The sequence below is a fragment of the Sander lucioperca genome, chromosome 11 (assembly GCF_008315115.2).
Source record: "Sander lucioperca isolate FBNREF2018 chromosome 11, SLUC_FBN_1.2, whole genome shotgun sequence".
In the NCBI taxonomy this organism is placed as follows: Eukaryota; Metazoa; Chordata; class Actinopteri; order Perciformes; family Percidae; genus Sander; species Sander lucioperca.
The window spans coordinates 4,141,067-4,159,228 of record NC_050183.1 but is presented as its reverse complement, the minus strand read 5'-3'; the positions used below and the strand labels follow the sequence as shown (position 1 = coordinate 4,159,228).

Sequence of the window (18,162 nt, the reverse complement as noted above, 5' to 3'; positions counted from 1 at the left end):
GGCATAACTAAGTCACTGCTGTCAAGTGTTACAGGGCTTACATGTCTATAAAAGGGATGTCACACTGCATATCATCTTACTATCACCTGCCACATAGTATCAAAGATCTTTTGAAGCACCTGTAAGATGTAAAGATCACCATTTTTGTGTGCAAGTTTGACTTAGGGAACACTCAACCACAGTGGTTCACTTACAAGGCAACAACATAACTGACATGTAGGCTATTGTACTGAAACAATTGTCCTAAAAGCTTAACAGTGTGTGTCCAGTACATTTGATTTTCTCAAAACTTTACTGGCAAGTAAACAGTAATGAGCTCTCTTTTTCTTTGTGACAGTGACAGTAAAAGAAGAGCACATTCTGCAAAACTCAAAAAATATATTTTAATCAAAATGTTATCATATTTACTCCTGATTTAGTTAGCTATTATTCAAGAGACTACTACGGTATATATACGTATATGAGATACATTTGTATGTGGAATTCAGAGAGTACGTGTAAGCACACACATTCCAGCCCTCTTAAGGTTACTTTTTTTTCCACACCATAACCTTACACAGCCCTGATTTAGATGAAAAAGCATAATCATTGGCAACCTGTGAGCAGACAACATAGACCAAAACAAAACAGGAGGGTCTATGAACATGTGTAGCATTAAATGTTGGCAGTAACTGCCATCTAGTGGCTAGTATTGTTATTGCAAGAAAACACAACTAGAAAAATCAGGATTTCAATTCAAACCCCTAAATTTGGGCACATGGGAGACTATTTCCTTCACGGCTTTCTGCTAGAAAACTTTTAGGGTTTGGGCAACAAAACTACTTGGTTAAGTTTAGGAAAACATATTGGTTTGGGTTAAAATAAACCCTCTCTGGCAGAAAACCCTAAAGGCTAATTTATCCCGTATGCTAAATTTGGATTATTCATAATTTAAAAAGGATCTTAAATTAGTCATGAGCTAAATTACTGTCACATGGACATCCACTGTCTCAGTCTCAATGTCTTCCATCTCTTTGTATTCAAAGGTGCAGGTTGTAAATCAACAACCAGGCCTCTCTTACACGCTTGCAGTTGGTCCAGAATGCTGCAACTCACACACACACACACACACACACACACACACACACACACACACACACACACACACACACACACACACACACACACACACACACACACACACACACACACACACACACACACACGCACACACAGACATGCACACACACACACACACACACACACACACACACACACACACACACACACACACACATTATGATAGTTGCCTTTGTATATTATTGTCATTGTGTTTTTTGTGTTTGTTGTTATCTTTGATTGTACGAAGGTCAACTGTTGTTTTTAAATGTGCTTTATGAATAAATGTGGATTGGAACAAAGTGCATCATGTCCTCTTTTTAAATAAAAAAAAGTATAGGCTATTTGATAAAGAGGGTTTTCTGGCAGGCTATACCTAAAGGGATGTAAAGTGTGTCTGGTATTTAAAAGTAGTTTTATAGTCACATTCCTACTGTATATCGTCTCTGCATTCCCAAGAACTTGGGCATTTGCTGAGATATTTGCATAATATTTAACGTATTACTGTTATCTTTTATTGATTGAGAAAAACTGAACCATGTAAGCCTAATAGTATACCACCACATTTGCAGGAAACTATTATCTTGGGATTATTATACTTTATTTGCATGGTACAACTTTTCTCAAGAAAAACAGTTTTGTCCCATGTTGCATTCAGGTGTCGATGGAAGCAATATGGAACTTTAAAAAAAAACATATTTTGTGACAATAGTTTCATAAAAACTTGTAGTAAAGGGATCATTTCATATATATCCGAATTGAATTGATTTAGAACACGGAAAGCAAAGAATGGCCGTAGTGTGATCCTTATTCGTTAGGTTATGTACAGAATAATAGGTTACATGTGTGCTTACACTGCTGCACAAAGTGGTTTTGGTATTCCAAAACCTACCTAACACAACGGTGGGCCGTTTTCACCGTGCACAGAATATGTCACAATACGTGTTTCTAAATTACGAGCAGAAAATGGCGAGTTTAAAGTTCTACCGATAAGCACCTGAATGCATCATTAGAGGGAGGAGGCACATGAACACTCACTGACCACACCACTATCGAAACACCACCCTGCCAACGAGCCAGTGTTAACAGGCCCAAACATGTCAGGGAAGAGTTTTCGAGTTAGCGACGGGGACTGGATTTGTCCTGATAAAAAGTAAGTGCTCCTGACATTTTGAATACAATACCATTTTTCGAACTAGCTAGCGTGCTAAATGTAACCGCATGTTTGCTGAATTTGCTGGTCTTGCTAACGTGCAAACGTTAGCTTAGGCCTTCTAGCATTTCACGCTAACGTTAGCTAAGGAAACTAGTTCACTTTTACCTTGTTTTTACCTCATTATCCGCATTATATTCAAAAAAAGTCATATAAATTGCTCATTTAAGGGGACATTATTTGGTTTACGTGTCAGGGAGTTTTAATATAGGTTGTCAGTGTGTGCAGACTTAACAGATGGCAAACTATCTAACGTTAGCTTCTGTGGGTCATATGAGAGTCCACACTCGCTATTGTGGGTGGTGTTTACAATGTTGTAGAAGCCAAGTTGTCATGAGCGTATAGTCTAACTTAGGTAGCTAGTCTGCAATATCATGTTGTATTATAAACGTCTTAAGTGACAGACAGGCCAGCTGCATTTGTCAAATGCACACTGGGAAGGCTTTTGGCACAGGCTGTCCAACGAAAGACTTAACGTTAAAAGCTAATGGTGTGCCACATGAAAAATAAATACACCTAAACAACTACTCTTGCTTGTAGCACACTCAGCTTATGCCTGAATGATGAGATAACAAGTTAAGCCTTATCTGCATCTACAATGTCATATTGCTTTTGCTTTTGCAGGTGTGGAAACGTGAACTTTGCTAGAAGAACCAGTTGTAACAGATGTGGGCGGGGTGAGTCCTTTTATGCAAATTAATATTTTGCAGAAGCTTAATAACATAACATCCCGTCAAAATTCCGCTGTACTAAAAAAAAAACATTGGTTTGCTTCCACAGAGAAAACCACAGAGGCAAAGATGATGAAAGCTGGAGGAACAGAGATTGGGAAAACTCTGGCTGAGAAGAGTAGAGGCCTCTTCAGTGCAAATGATTGGCAATGCAAAACGTACGGGGATTGTAAATAATAAGGGGTTACCAAAATGTTTGATTAACCAGACACTGGAGCAAGTAGAAAAAAAGATTTTTCCTAATGAGTGGAATACATAAGAAAACTATGCATTTTAATAAGCTGAGACATACACTTTTGTTCGACATCTTATTTAAATGTGTCAATTTTACAGATTTACCTTCCCTCCTGTTCTCCTACAGATGCGGCAATGTCAATTGGGCTAGGAGGTCAGAGTGCAACATGTGTAACACACCGAAATATGCCAAGCTTGAAGAGAGAACAGGTATCCCGACAAATATATAGTTTGCCAGTTTTTTGTGTGCTTTTGAAAACCAGTTATTGATTGCCTTTCTCCTCCTTTCAGGTTATGGTGGAGGTTTCAATGAAAGGGAGAATGTGGAATACATTGAACGGGAGGAATCTGATGGTGAATATGATGAAGTGAGTCATACCTGAAAGTGTTATATTTGGTAACACATTCGACTGACATACTGTAAGCATACACATGTTTGGCAGGTAGAATCTTGATTTTTTTTTTTTTTTTCCAATGTTACAGTTTGGTAGGAAAAAGAAAAAGTTCCGTGGAAGGAGCAATAGCACACCTTCCTCAAAAGAAACTGAAAAGAAAGAAGTAGCAAAAGGTGAAGATGATGAGGAAGATGAAGAAGATGAGGAAGAGGGTGACCTTTCCAAATACAAATTGGATGTAAGATTGGTGGCTGGAGCTGGCAATTCAAAAGATCAAATTCTATAATGCTAGCCAATAACAATGTAATATTAAACACTTCTTCTCCAGGATGATGATGATGATGATAATGATGATGAAGAAGAAGAAGATGACGAGGGAGACCTGTCGAAGTACAACCTGGACGCCAGTGATGATGAGGACAAGCCAGCTAAGAAAAAGGGCAGCCACTCGGGTTCGTCCCGTTCATCCTCGCGCTCCTCCAGCTCCAGTTCACGGTCGAGGTCCAGGTAAAAGGGTACAGGTCAAGGGTAACTCCGGGCAAAATGTCAGTATCAGCTCAAACTTCCTTCTGATTTACTGATCAATTTCATGTCCTGTTCTGCTGATTTGTTGTTTTCTCCACCCCTCCGCTTCTGTGGTGTTAGAAATTAAATGTGCAGACTGAATTATTTTTCTGGATAATATGTTTTTGTTTTAAAAACGCCTATGACTTTAGATGGAAGCAATGCATTCTTCATATTGTAGTCTTGAAATGCACTCCAGTTCTCTGTTTGCACTTGTTACCTTTTACAGGTTTTAGTTGTCTTCCTTTTTTCTGGGTTATTTCTTCAAACCCCCTTATGCATATTTTGTTAGTCTACATACAGTAGTTTCTCATCAGTTATGCTATACAGTAAGGCAAGAATAGTTTTACTCAAATACTCAAGATTTAAACTCAGTTAAATATATCTGTGCGGTGCCATGTGAACCATTAAACGATTGTTCTTGTTCAGAAAATATTGGAAAGGTTCTGTTTTTTGTCTTTCAGGTCCCGCTCTAGAAGCTCATCCAGTTCCAGGTCTGGATCTCGCTCGAGGTCCCATTCCAGGTGAATGAGGTGACATGCACTCTCTCCCTTTAGAGAGTGTGTGTGTATGGGGCTGAAGGCTCCAGAACAGTCCTATTCCCTAGCTTAAGTTTGAACAAAGACTGGATAGTGCTTGCGCCACTAAAGTCCTTTCTCAATCTGCAGATAGTAATTTTGGTCTGAAATCATTAGAAAAATTCATAAACTGCCCCTACGGTTATTTTATTTAGGGTTATTTAAAGTTTAATTTAGGGCCAAGACTATAAAAAGTACACAGTCTGACTACCTGAACTGAGTTTTATTGTGGCTCAAAAGTCTGAATAGACATCTGGGGTCTTCATCAAGCATCTCTCAGCAGTGGTACTGGCTTTTATTATATTCAGAAGGAATCCAAACATTTTCTTCATTTGTTTTCTCAGTTCCATTAATCCATAGTTAAATGCTCTTAATCAGAGAAGCTTGATAAATACCCACGCTGATGAAAACTCTGTCTTGACCTTACTGACCTCCATGCTTGGTTTATTCCTCCAAAAGATCCAGTTCCAAGTCTGGAAAGGGCTCCTCTCCCCGGAAGAGGTCCCGCTCACCCTCCTCCTCACCTGAGAGGGGACAGAAGCGCAGTCGCTCCAGGTCCTCATCTGGAGAGAGAAAGCGGAGGCGTTCTAGATCACGTTCGTCCGAAAGGTTTGGGTTTCTGTGGAATACCACAATGGCACTGATTATTATTAGCCATCTGTCGCCTCGCTTATTGGAATTTAGATTTACAGAAATATGTTCACATTTTGCCTTGTTTTTGACTTGTTTTTTTTTTTATATTCTTTGACCTTGTACTTGTTTCAAGTATGCATAAGTGAATGTTAATAGCTGAGCCTGCTGACCTTGTTCTTCTTCCCATGGTGTTTGTGTGATTTCAGGCGCCGCGGCCAGTCCTCTGGATCCTCCCATTCTGACTCCAGTTCAAAAAAGAAATAACTTTATTACAGCCTTTAAAACAAGAATAGGAACCTAAGTAGAAAAGTGCATGTTGTGTTGCAAGGAAAACAACCACATCATTTCAATATGCTGTCCATTTTCATAGAAAAGTCTCATTTCCCTTTTAAAAAAACAAAAACAAAGGCAACGTCAACATAACTCCTCTCTGCCGTTACCCATCATTACAAGCTCCCTTTTTAAAACCACATACACCCCAATCTGTGACAAGTGTCTGTAACTGCAGGTGTCCAATAAACATACATATTCCCACAAGAAAGTCAAATATACTGTGAAGAGGCTTATGCCATTTTAAGCCCATTCTGCTGAATATCTTCGTGGCAATACATTTTATTCTACTCATCTGTAGGGAAATTGAAGTAAACATTTTTTTGATTACTTTTTTTTTTTTGCCCCTAGGAAACATCTGAGCTTGTTAGTTTATTTTTTTAATAAATAAATTCTTCATTTTTAAAATAAAAGGTGAAGTACTTAAGCACCAATTTAGAATAACAGGGATGTAGTTATGAATTTTGTTTTTTCTTGATAAATACATAATTTGCTTTTTATTTTCACGGTAAGTATTTTACTTTTTGATATTGCTTGTTTTAACTAAGTTGCCGTAAATTCAACATTCTTTGGTTTAGGTGTTTATTGTTAGTTATTCTTTACACAATTGTCACCTGTTTTACCACTCAAAGTTACTCCTCTTCATTTGTCACTTGGGAAACAAATGAAATCAAGAAAAGGCTGATATTCGTGATCCAGATTAGTACATCCAGAATTACAACCATACAGTAGTATATCCCGAGCATGGTAAAATGTGGCAGTACAGGCTTTTTATTGGTGAAACAACTCAAATGTACACGTGTAAATAAACTCCTGTCGACATTGTTTCCTGTTCCTTGGTTGTGCGTTTGATTAAGCCAAGTAGCCTAGTCTGGAGAGGCCACATGTAGCACTGTTTAAATATTTGCTAAATCTGACAGATGTGTTTGATTAATCCCTGTATCACTATTTAGCCGTTATTTAAAGTATAGCGATTTGAATCAAGTATGGTAACAGTAACGTGAATGTTACGTTACAGTGATATAAGATGTCTAGAGTGTTTGGTTGATGGTAAATTTGCTAATAGTCCATGGAATGACACGTAACGTGAACCGTTACTAAGTTACCGTTCTCTAAAGTAACGTTAGTTTTCATGTTATACAGCCGGCTACTATTTAGTTTATTACAGTACTAAAATAGTCTATTTGCATTCCTTAAGCTAAAGGTTTTGTAGCTCATATAAACACCAGCTCGCTCCACCAGAGATACTGATTCACCATCTGACTGACGATATGATAAAAGCTATGGCCTGGTTAATTTTGACCTCGAGTTCATTATTAAAAGCCTAAACTAAACTACCGGTACTTAGTTTTAAGTACTCAGTAGTTGAATACTGAACTATGGGCTCCACACTGTAGTGTTGTCGTTCTCATTGTGGTCAACAGGTGGCACTGTTCCTACTGGTATGCGGAGTTTAACGGATGGATCGATACATTGGTGATACATCAGGCCAAAAGTCATTGATCAATAGTATAGCCCCCAACGCCTGTTACTTATAGGGTCTGATAAAGCCCACCACGTTCGAATGGGGGTAAAATTGATTGTTTTACTGCAGATTTTTGGACAGATGTACAGGTTGTATAGGTTGGCTCAAGGTGCTGGGAAAAAAATAACAGCACGTGTAGCCTATTGGTAGGTACATAGGCCTAATATTTATGTAATGTGGAAATTTTCATAATATGAGTCTAGCCTATTGGTAGGTACATAGGCCTAATATTTATGTAATGTGGAAATTTTCATAATATGAGTCTAAACTCAAGTGGCTTAGATTTGTTTTAGAAATAATATACCAATTTCCAATAAATGTGATTCCCCATAATGATCACCAACCGGAGGTAGCCGAATTATTTAATACATCCCACTTTGAATTTAACAGTAAACCCTAGCTCTGCTTTCAGGTGCTCAAGGACAGTGTTTCAGTGCTTTCTCTGCTTAAGAGGCGCAGAGTAGGTTTGTTTATTCCCCTGTCTCATCAGACGAGTCCGCCCGTTTGCTCACTTCGTCAAGATGTGATGATAATCTCTGGCATGTGGGTTCAAAGCAGGTGCGTCTGCGATAGTGTTACACTTATCTAAAGTGCCGTACTTAGAAATAGGAAGTCAATGAACTGAGATCATCATTGTAGATGTCCTACAAAGTTTCAAAAATCCGGTTTATATTTTAGTAAGTGTATTTAAAACCATGTGCCTCTACTGTTCGCTTCCTCTGGGCGCTTTTCTAGGTAGTCCCGCCTCCTGCGCGTAAAAAGGACCCGACGGCTTTTACGCACTGCATTCAGTTGGAGCGCAAGAGTATGCCGGACCCACACATGGGTTATCTGATGCATATAGGCTTATCCTTTCCGAAATGATGACTACGGACAGTTGTGATTTTCTGGAGGGCTTGCAAACCAAAATTGGAAAGATGCTGGACTTTAACGTCTCCAAGTCATTGCGCGAAGACAATGCCACCAAAAATTCCAGTTGTGGATATGTATCAGTTGGTTTTCCTATATCCATGATGATCACTGGCATAGTGGGCAACTCATTAGCTCTCATTCTGGTGTATATCTCTTACAAAAAGAAGGAAAATAAAAGGAAAAAATCGTTCTTGCTTTGCATCGGGTCGCTGGCGTTTACTGACCTGTTCGGACAGCTTTTGACAAGTCCCATAGTAATATCAGTTTACCGAGCTGATCTGAAATGGGAGCGTATAGATTCATCGGGCAAATTGTGCGCATTTTTCGGTGTGTGCATGACAACGTTTGGCCTGTGCTCTCTCTTCTTGGCCAGCGCCATGGCAATTGAAAGGGCTATGGCGATAACAAATCCCCACTGGTACTCCAACCACATGAAGACAAGTGTGACAAAGCAGACTTTGGCTGTCATATGGTGTCTTGTTTTGCTTTTTGCGCTGCTGCCCATTGCCGGGGTCGGGGAATACACACGCCAGTGGCCGGGCACCTGGTGCTTTATCAGCACGGGGGACAGGGAAGTCCCGGGCAATATGTTTTTTGCCATCACTTTTGCTGTACTTGGGATTTTCTCTCTGCTTGTTACACTTTCCTGCAATGTAGTGACGATCCGGGGCTTAATTATGCGGTTTAAAACAAAGTCTGGCACGTCTCAGTCTTCAAAGCAGTGGGAACGGCTCACCACGGAGACCGTCATTCAACTGTTAGGGATTATGTGCGTCCTCCTTATATGCTGGTCTCCTCTGCTGGTATGTTTCTATGGGCGACTACAGCCATTACATTTCTTACAGCATACAACCATTATGGTCGAATAAAAGTGAGGCTATCATACAAAATAGGTATGCTTAATTATTTTCTCTTATAATGTCATACAGTAAAAGCCCATGTACTAATATGATACATTGTCCAGTGTCACAATTCACAGTTTAATTGGATTTTATTGTCCGCTGCCTCTCACAAACAGCTGCAGGTCTTTTAATCTCTGGAGATGCTTCATCTCCTGTTGGCAGGACAGCGAAAGGAAGCAATAACAGACGCTGCACACATTACACTTTTCTGTCTTCCTCAATCACTCATTAAGTCAGTAACCCTCTTTTACTCATTTTCTCTCTGCCCCGCACGTACACACACACACACACACACACAAATCATACTTACCAGTCAGATACATGCTGTCATGTATGATTCCTTTGAAATACTACCATTTTCCATTAAGAAGCAATCCACTTATCCAAGTCCTGTTTGGGGGGCCTGCTCATGTGCTATGAGGTCATGCATTGTTAGGCACATATTAAATAGTCCCACCAAGGATATAAATAGAAGCCATAGCACTGTGGTAGCAATGATGTCAGAGAGTGAGTACCTAGAGCGTGAACATTATGCTTTTCTCCTCTAGTCACTTGATACAGTATAGCTACTCAGGATTGTCTTAAGATTAGTGACATTAAATATTCAAACTATTGTCTCTCAGCCAACAAGTGTGCATATAATATAACATCAACCTCTGGAAGTAAAAAAAAAAAAAAAAAAAAAGTAAATCACTAATCAACGCACTGAAGAATATAATTTATCTTCATTATCCGCTATTGGTACAAACAGTGTGTGCCTGCCTCCTTCCTCAGGTGATAATGCTGAGGATGATCTCCAATCAGGTATCCTCCCACGACTGCAATTCAACAGCAGTGACCAGCAATCGCACCTCAACCCGGGACGTCCAGTTAGACTGTAACTTTTTTCTAACAGCGATCCGCTTGGCCTCCCTCAACCAGATCCTGGACCCATGGGTCTATCTGCTCTTTAGGGAGATCCTCCTCCGCAAGTTCTGCATTATGGCGAATGCAGTATCCAACTGCTCCATAGAGGAACAGAAGGAGACCCCGACGGCATTGGATGCCCTTAACAAGCAGAACCAAGATGGCAACAACCTTCATAAACCACAATGTAGCTAAGTCTTTGACAGGAATTTCTATCTTGTGGCTTTGAGGCCACAATAGATTGGATGGATGTGAAAATGGATACGCTATTATCATGGATGTGTTGTGGGAAATATGGAGACAAAAATGTTCTCCAAATGCTCCACAAAATGATATTGTGCAATTGGAGACACTATTTGTCTCTGTGTTAGTCATGTCTGCTCTGGGAGTATTTGGTTTGCTTAAAACAAATTCCATTCAAAGTCACCTAACCAGCATGTGGATGCATGACCGTGTCATCTCTCACATTTGGCTTCAGTGTGATTGACAGGAACTCCCTCAATGCTAGTTTGTTAGTTTGTTAGCCAGTTTTGATAGCATCTCCCAGACCAGAACTGAAGCATCCTTTAAACAACTTAAAGCCATAAGCCAGCTAAAAGGCAATTCTTTTAAATTAAGAAAGAAACTTTAAATTTGCTTATTTGAAGTTGTAAATAGCGTTGCCATATCTTACATGAAATGTAATCATGGTGGTCATTCAAAAGAAAAATGCAAATCCTAAACTGAAGCCAATTGTTGATTGTACGATTATTTATTAGTGTCTGTGGTAATATGAAGTTAGTAGTTTGTTTGCTAAATGCTGATGATAATGCTACCTGCTGGGTATCAGTTGTACATTTTGATATACTGTGCGTGGTGCGCCTCGGCTAGCAGCCAGACTATAAAATGTGAAGCTTTTAGTTTGTTGCCACTTTCCCTCCTGAATATGAATGCACTGGTGTATTTTGCAATTATTTTTTCAGCAATTTTCTCTTCAGAATAACTTCGAGGCCTGTTATGAATGAAGTGTGAGGGAAAGAACTGTAGATTTGTGGTGTTCAACATTAAGAGATTATGGATGGCATGATGGCCTAATATGCTGTCAAGGCGTCATTGAGCAATCCCTGCCTTTTCATCGTATTAAAAGTATTCTTGTTCTGTAAGTACACATTGTGTGATGACACGTGTACCTAATTTCACCAACAAAATCTTTGTTCAAGAAAAAAACTTATAATAATTTGTGCTGGCTTTTGACCAGTTATATGTCAATATAAGTAGAGAGATACTGTAGGTATGCTCTTTGGATAAAAGACTGATGAGCAGAAATATAATGGAACGAAGTCCTGTCCAAAACACACACCGTGAAATTAAAAAGATCAAAAAGCTTTTTTGGCACACTTGAAACACACTCTATGCTTTTAATTCTGCGGTGATTGCCTTGGACATGTTGAATGTGTCGTTCCGTATTTTATCGTTTTTCTCTTTATCAGCCAAATTGTGTCCTTGGAGCCTTGATGCTACCTCTAAATAGAAGTAAATGTTCATTTCTTTTATAGCTTGTACAGTGAAATTCACCAGAGGTCTCAGATGAAATCAAGGTACTTTTCAATGAGGTGGTTTGCTTTGAGTGCCAAATGACTTATGTTATTAACCAAGAGTGCCGTTTGCAGGCAATGGCAATGATGTAAATATGATCTTTTTGCGGCTACGTTGTCATGTTTAGCACTGTAAATGTATTTGAAGAGGTCCAGCATCTCAGTCAAAGACATCTCAAGGATGGACACATTTGCTGTTATAGTAACCTTCAGGTTATGGGGGACTTTCTCACACCAACACAACTCTGCCTTCTCAGCGCATCAACAAGAGGCTTATGTACACTGCTTTGCCGGTCTTGCTTTTGCCTTTCAAATGTGACAATACATACAGGCTCAGTGATAATGACTTTATAGGAAACTGTTAACTGCAAAAGCCATGTGAAAGATGAACACTTTCTGTTTCCAGATGTAATGTAGATGTATTGATTGTGAAGCCGCTCTGTCTTTGTAGCACTTAAAAGATTAACCTTGGTTGGTTAACGAAAACAAAAATGTAGAAGGGAACAAGCATTTGTTCAGGAATGTGTTACACAGAAATCATTAATTTGTCATTATTCATTATTATTCTGGAGCTCATTGCCAGCTATGAATGTGCAGAAAACACTAATGTATTCCTCATTAAGTAAACAGTTTCATTAATGTTGTCACAATGCTATCACACTAACATGAGGAGTGTTCATTTTAATGAATGCTCCACTAATTGAGCTTGTGGCTCTGCACTAGGCTCTTTTATTCTAAGCATATGTTCATCTTATGCAGCAGTTAATATGCATTCAAACAGAAACATCTGGAGTTTAATCCATGCATTTAAAAAAAGATTAAATTTGTTTGCAAGTTGCAGTGGGATATGGGAGGTTTACGATTGACTCAATCAGCTTCCAAGTTCCACTTGAATCTGCGTCATGCAATTATCTCAGTTCTCCGTCCAAGGAGACTCTGAAGCTTCCTGTTCTTTAGTTAATAAAGAATAATTACGCAAAGGAATATCCCCTTAAAGCTAACTGGCCCTACATTTGGTTGAGAATTTTCTGGTGTGTTACATCCCACCCAAACCCCACAGTGGAAAGGAGAATGGCAGAATAACAGTTCATGTTTGTAAAAGAAAACATGATACATTTCCACCCTCTTTAATGGACCTAGTAAAGGCACAGTGTTTACAAAGAGGGCTTTATGTGGTTCTGTAGTACAGTTTAAATAGGAATGTTTATTAGAACCAGGGGAAATACAGAGTAATTTGAGATTTAAATATCTGCAAACTCCAGTTAATTGATCCACAGGGTGTAATCTTCAAAGGCGATGGTAGAAGATAGCGTCATTAAGAGGTTTGTCAGAATTGAATTTGTTCTCTGCTACAAACACACTATTGCAAATTAGTCTCAAGCTTTGATTGTCCAGCCTGTGAATGTTTGCTTCTGTGCCTAAATGTGCTTCATTTATATAAGGGGCAGGCCTCTTCAGCAGGTAATTACACACGAGAGTCCTGCAACAGTAGTGAAGGGGAGTGTACAATTACATAATTATTTGAAAAAGGCTTTATGGGATCTGCAGAATAAGATGTTGCCAGCTGGCACAATTTCTCTCACTCAAGTCACTAATATATAAGCTGAGGAGTCACGTGATGTTACATTACACTACATGTCATTTAGCTGATGCTTTTATCCAAAGTGACTTACAATTGCTATATATATCAGAGGTTGCACATCTCTGGAGTAACTATGGGTTAAGTGTCTTGCTCAGGGACATGTTGGTTGATGTATCGCAGTGGGAATTGAACCCAGATCTCCCACACCAAAGGAATGTGTCATACCCATTGCGCCATCACAACCCCTGTGATGTCTTGAGATGGCAAAGCAAATAGAGGTTGTTTGCAAAACACTTTCTATGAAGCCTGTCTCTATGCATTATAAGCACATTTATAATGTGTTTTAATCTGCTTATAAATCTCTATAAGTATAGTAATAAGCACTCATGAATAATTATAATGCTTTATAACTATAATCAACACATTATAAAGCATTTTTATAATGACTTATAAGGTCACATATCGTAATACTATAATTGTTGGTCACTTTGTCTAAAATTCATTATAAACACATTTACAATTACTTTATAATCTGCTTATAGCGATTTATAAGTATAGTTATAAGCACCCGTGAATAATCATAATGCTTTATAACAACGATCATAACACATTACCAGATATTACTCCACAGCGCAGCGGATTTGTTAGATGCTAAAAAGAGCGCAACCTTGTGGAGCTTTGTGCCCGACTGACAGCCACTCTTTCTCGGCTTAACGTCGCTGTAACAGCTGCTAAAAAGGCCGCGACCTTGCGGTCGTCTGTACCCAGGGCACAGTCACCATCTGTCGGCTCCGGCCGCTGAACAGAAGTGGGGGAATAATTTCGGCAGGGGGGAGATTTTTGGTACTTTTCAGACCCCGTTATACAGCTTGGCTATACACTGTATTAAACATTATGGTTGCATGCCAGTTTGTAACAAAGTGGGAATCATACTGTCTAACATATCATAACCTTGAAGCTATGTCCCAATCCAACAAATTAGGCTACACGGTTGTTTTGCCAAAGTTAAATAGCATGTTTCCATTATGAGGAAGTCAAACTTGCGGTTTCTGTCATATGTCCAGCAGTGGTCCTCCGGTAACGTTAGCAGTTAGCGTGTTAGCATGGTGCCATTAGCACCAGTCGGGATCACTTCACCAGCTGTGTCACAATTGTTTTGCGAGTAACTAACTTGAGTACTCTTTATAATTTAATGCGAGCACATGAATGTTGAAATTACTTAAAATGCCCATCCCTACTACAGTAGCCGTGATAGAAATGAATGAAGATCAACGCTTACCTGTTTAGGAGGAAATTAGCCAAGTCTGCGTCCTTTTGGGCTCTAAGCTGTCTTGATCTTTTAAATGCATCTCCAATATCTACCAGTGTTTTACCACTTCTCTGATCATGCGACTGTTTAGTTGCATGACCAGTTTTTTTTAGGTTGAGTAGAATTAATCTATCTCTGTTAATCCAGTTTGTTCGGTTGCTGCTACTATCGCTGCAGCCCGTTGTTCTTGCGTGTTTGCGTTTCATGTCTGGCAACCGGGGTGTCAAAATGGGCAGTTGACAACAACACACAGGCCAAAATAAAAACAGATGTTGGCAACTGGCTTTAACATTGTTGTCAGAGAAGACAGTATTTCAATTTAGCATGTTACCTTAATCTGATGACATATTGTGGTCATTTGTTGATTAAATACAGTAAATATATTACATATTGGACCTTTAAAGTAACCAATGACCACTTAGAGTAACTTATAATCAAATTACAATGTCTTACAGCAGTGATTATTATGCATTATGAAATTATTATAATGTGTTAAAATTATGAGAATCATAATACACTAGGATCCTGGAAAAAAAAATGGTAGTCAGGGAGTGACGAGCAATAGAGTATTATGTAGTGCAAGATAGCACTGTAAAAAACGGACTCTATAAGTGTCTCTCATTCGTTCTGTTTCTGGGATATGTGTGATGCTTTTAAAATGTCCGTAAATTCTTGCCGATGTATGTAACATTAGAGCTAACGTAAGCCTTAGTTAACATGGTGGTTGTTAGCCTGGCCAGCCAGTCTGATTAATCCAGAAACAGAAATAAGGTTTCATGACGTTGTGTATGATGTAAAGTTAATGTGTGATTGTGTTATACTAATAAGTTAAACATGCCAAAAATATTATATATTTAATATAAAGTATTTGGTTAGTTGGTTCTAAATTTCTGTTATAGATCAATCAGACTGGCTGGCCAGGCTAAACAATGGCATGTTAGCTAAGGCTAGCTCTAATGTTAGAAATAAGGGTACATCGGCAAGGACATTTCAAAAGCTTCGCACATATCCCAACAACAGAACGGACGAAAGACACTAATACAGTTTTTTTTAATTTATGGTGCTGTCTTGCACTACATCGTTAATAAAGACAGAAAAACAGTTTTTTGGCCGGTACACTCTGGGCTTCCTGAACGATAGCTGTCAATCAAGGTAAACTAAGGTGTCGATGAGATTGCCTTGAAAGTGACCAATTATAGGAGGGCCAGTGCCTCCTTGGTTTCCGCCCCCAACTGTCTAAAGTCAGTTTCATTCTAGCAAGCAGCAATCAAGTTCAAGAGCAGAGTTTACCTGCAAAAGCGTGCATGCCCACTCGCGGGTGCGTTGTGACTGCTCTGTGTGCGTGATGTTTAGTTTATACGCAGGTGCCATTCTTTCCCTCTCCCTAATTTTGTTTCACGCTCGCAGCTGACTGTACAACTCTTGATTGTTGAATTGGTGCGCAAAGAGTAATATCTGCATGTGAAATGATATTTGAGATTTGCTCATGAGCATATTTTATTGCTTGGGAGATATGACATAAACCTGACGCCATAGAAGTGTCTCTAGTGTCATGTCTTAGGCACATGATGGTGTCACGTGTGCACACAGTACAATGGAAACAGGTTTGGCCCACCAGCCAAGGCTCCACTGATGAATTTAAATACATACCAGATGTCTATCAGATCTTATCCTTTGCTCACATTACGCCTCTGCTTTTGAATGTCTCCAAGCTCTGAACTCTCACTGAGACACGATTCGCAAATGAGGGCTATCTACACTTTTTCACACAGCTCCTGTTTATTTTTCAGTGCTCTTGTTCCTTTACCCTGTGTTCAGGTGAGGAATGCCGTAAAGTTATTTTCTTTCAGATATTTTGACATATCTGTCATAGATAGGCTTATGTAACATGTTGCTGAGATGAAATATCTAATCTTTACTTACCTGTCAAAGTGTCCTTTTGGTACTTTATATCTTTGTCCTTTACTTGACTTGTAACATGCAATGCACTTTTGATTCATTTTGTATCTTAATTCTGTTCATTCTGTGGCTTATGTGGGGGTGTAATGTTGTAATTCCATTAAAGGATATGAACATATTTTTTCAATAGGTGTTGGGCTTTTGTGGCTGCTGAAGCATGTTTTCTAATTAAATATTTATACATCTTCACTATCATGCTAATTAATGACTGATGCACGTGGAGCATACAGTGTTTTACAAGTAGTGTGCCTCCCATTAATATTTAGAGTCTATGGTGCCTCCTAAATGAACTCTGGTAAGGCTGATCCAATAAATACATTTTGAAAAACTGAGGAATGATTCTGGTGTCCAGTGTTCTAAGACTCATACCATGTCATCAATCATGCCCCGGTTGGCTTCGTTGGCTTTATTTTTTATTTGTTACAAATTACAACAAAAGAAGTTTCAGCAGCATCCTTAAACAAAAGACGTGAAAGACATTTGGTATGCTGAGTTCTAAACATTATTTTACATTATGGTGAGTCGCAATTTCAAAGCATGCATAGGTTTCTATTGTTTGTTGACCTTGTGCAATGTGTTTCCCATTGGCTAATAAATGGAACAATGTGGTACGAAACACTGTATAGAAGAAGCATTATTACGTAGATTTTGTTGAGAGGTGTGATGCATGGTTCCTGCATAGTGCAATTGATATACTGTATATATATATATATATATATATATATATATATATATATATATATATATATATATATGAATGCATACTGTGTTTAATATATGCAACATATTACATATAAGACAAACTATTCATTGTGCTTTATATCTAGTTTTATTTTAAACTGTAATTGGCTTTGAGCTGATAAAACCGATGGATTAGGTTGAAATTTATAATGTCTGCTTCAGATTAACGCCTCCTATGTGTTGATACAACAGTCTATTGTTGAAGACAGAGATATACCTAAAGGAGCAGATAGACCCAGCAAGTTTCCAATAATATAATAATGCCATTTTTAGTCTCTCAAACAACAAACCCTTCAACATGCACTTTTATAAAGTACCTTATATGGGGAAAAGGGCAAAGCCCCTGAAAAAGTCTACTAGCTGAAAGCTTTTTATCATTAAATGCTTGCATTGGACCAAAGTGTCTTCCAAAGAGTCTTCTGCTATTGATATTTTCACCTCTTACACTTTAGCATTTTGTTGTGAGTGTGGTGATCTTCTCAAAAATTATTTCAAACTTTATCAGAGTTTTAAAGTCAAAACTTAAATGCCATGTTAAAATGGCACCAATTTCTATCAAGTATATGGCCATATTCAGGTGCAGCAGCCTCCTCTTCAATATCAAAACCTCTAACTGTATTTTACTTTCAGTAACCTTGACTCCCAGGATATTTTCCAAGCTATACAGTAACTACAACTACAGCCAGGTAACCCTTAAGCAAGCCCCAAGTGCTGAAATGTTTAATCTGCTCAGTAGCACACATTACTAAACTGTGGTGAACCTGAAGTGCTCATTTAATATACACTCAGTAAATCAAAGGTAAAAGGCCTTTCTATTGCCTACTAGACTGTGACTTATTTTGAGGCTTTAATTAATTAAGTCGTGAATTGTGTAAATCACCTGGCTCGGTCTTCTGGCTCTGCACACCATGTAGTCATTTTATTGCTGAGTAAGGGCACTGTCTGCATCTGATCAATTCTAGTGGGCCCATTAAAG

At 38.7% G+C, this 18,162-nt stretch overlaps 2 protein-coding genes across 4 annotated transcripts; both read left to right on the top strand.

The window, feature by feature from the left end:
- The first annotated feature begins 2,017 nt into the window (after positions 1 to 2,017).
- zranb2 (zinc finger, RAN-binding domain containing 2) lies at positions 2,018 to 6,601 on the top strand. 3 transcript variants are annotated; one of them, XM_031307374.2, is made up of 10 exons: positions 2,018 to 2,251; positions 2,936 to 2,988; positions 3,092 to 3,200; positions 3,404 to 3,486; positions 3,568 to 3,644; positions 3,760 to 3,909; positions 4,009 to 4,178; positions 4,700 to 4,759; positions 5,273 to 5,422; positions 5,653 to 6,601. In XM_031307374.2, exons 1-10 carry the CDS (start codon positions 2,196 to 2,198, stop codon positions 5,708 to 5,710), a joined length of 966 nt encoding a protein of 321 aa, XP_031163234.1. In that variant the 5' UTR covers positions 2,018 to 2,195; the 3' UTR covers positions 5,711 to 6,601. The 3 variants fall into 3 exon arrangements, with proteins under 3 accessions (XP_031163234.1, XP_031163233.1, XP_031163232.1); XM_031307373.2 differs by having other exon boundaries at positions 4,006 to 4,178; XM_031307372.2 differs by having other exon boundaries at positions 4,000 to 4,178.
- A 906-nt stretch (positions 6,602 to 7,507) lies between these two features.
- Positions 7,508 to 12,443, top strand: ptger3 (prostaglandin E receptor 3 (subtype EP3)). The gene is made up of 2 exons (XM_031307482.2): positions 7,508 to 9,016; positions 9,890 to 12,443. Exons 1-2 carry the CDS (start codon positions 8,162 to 8,164, stop codon positions 10,214 to 10,216), a joined length of 1,182 nt encoding a protein of 393 aa, XP_031163342.1. The 5' UTR covers positions 7,508 to 8,161; the 3' UTR covers positions 10,217 to 12,443.
- Positions 12,444 to 18,162: the final 5,719 nt, after the last annotated feature.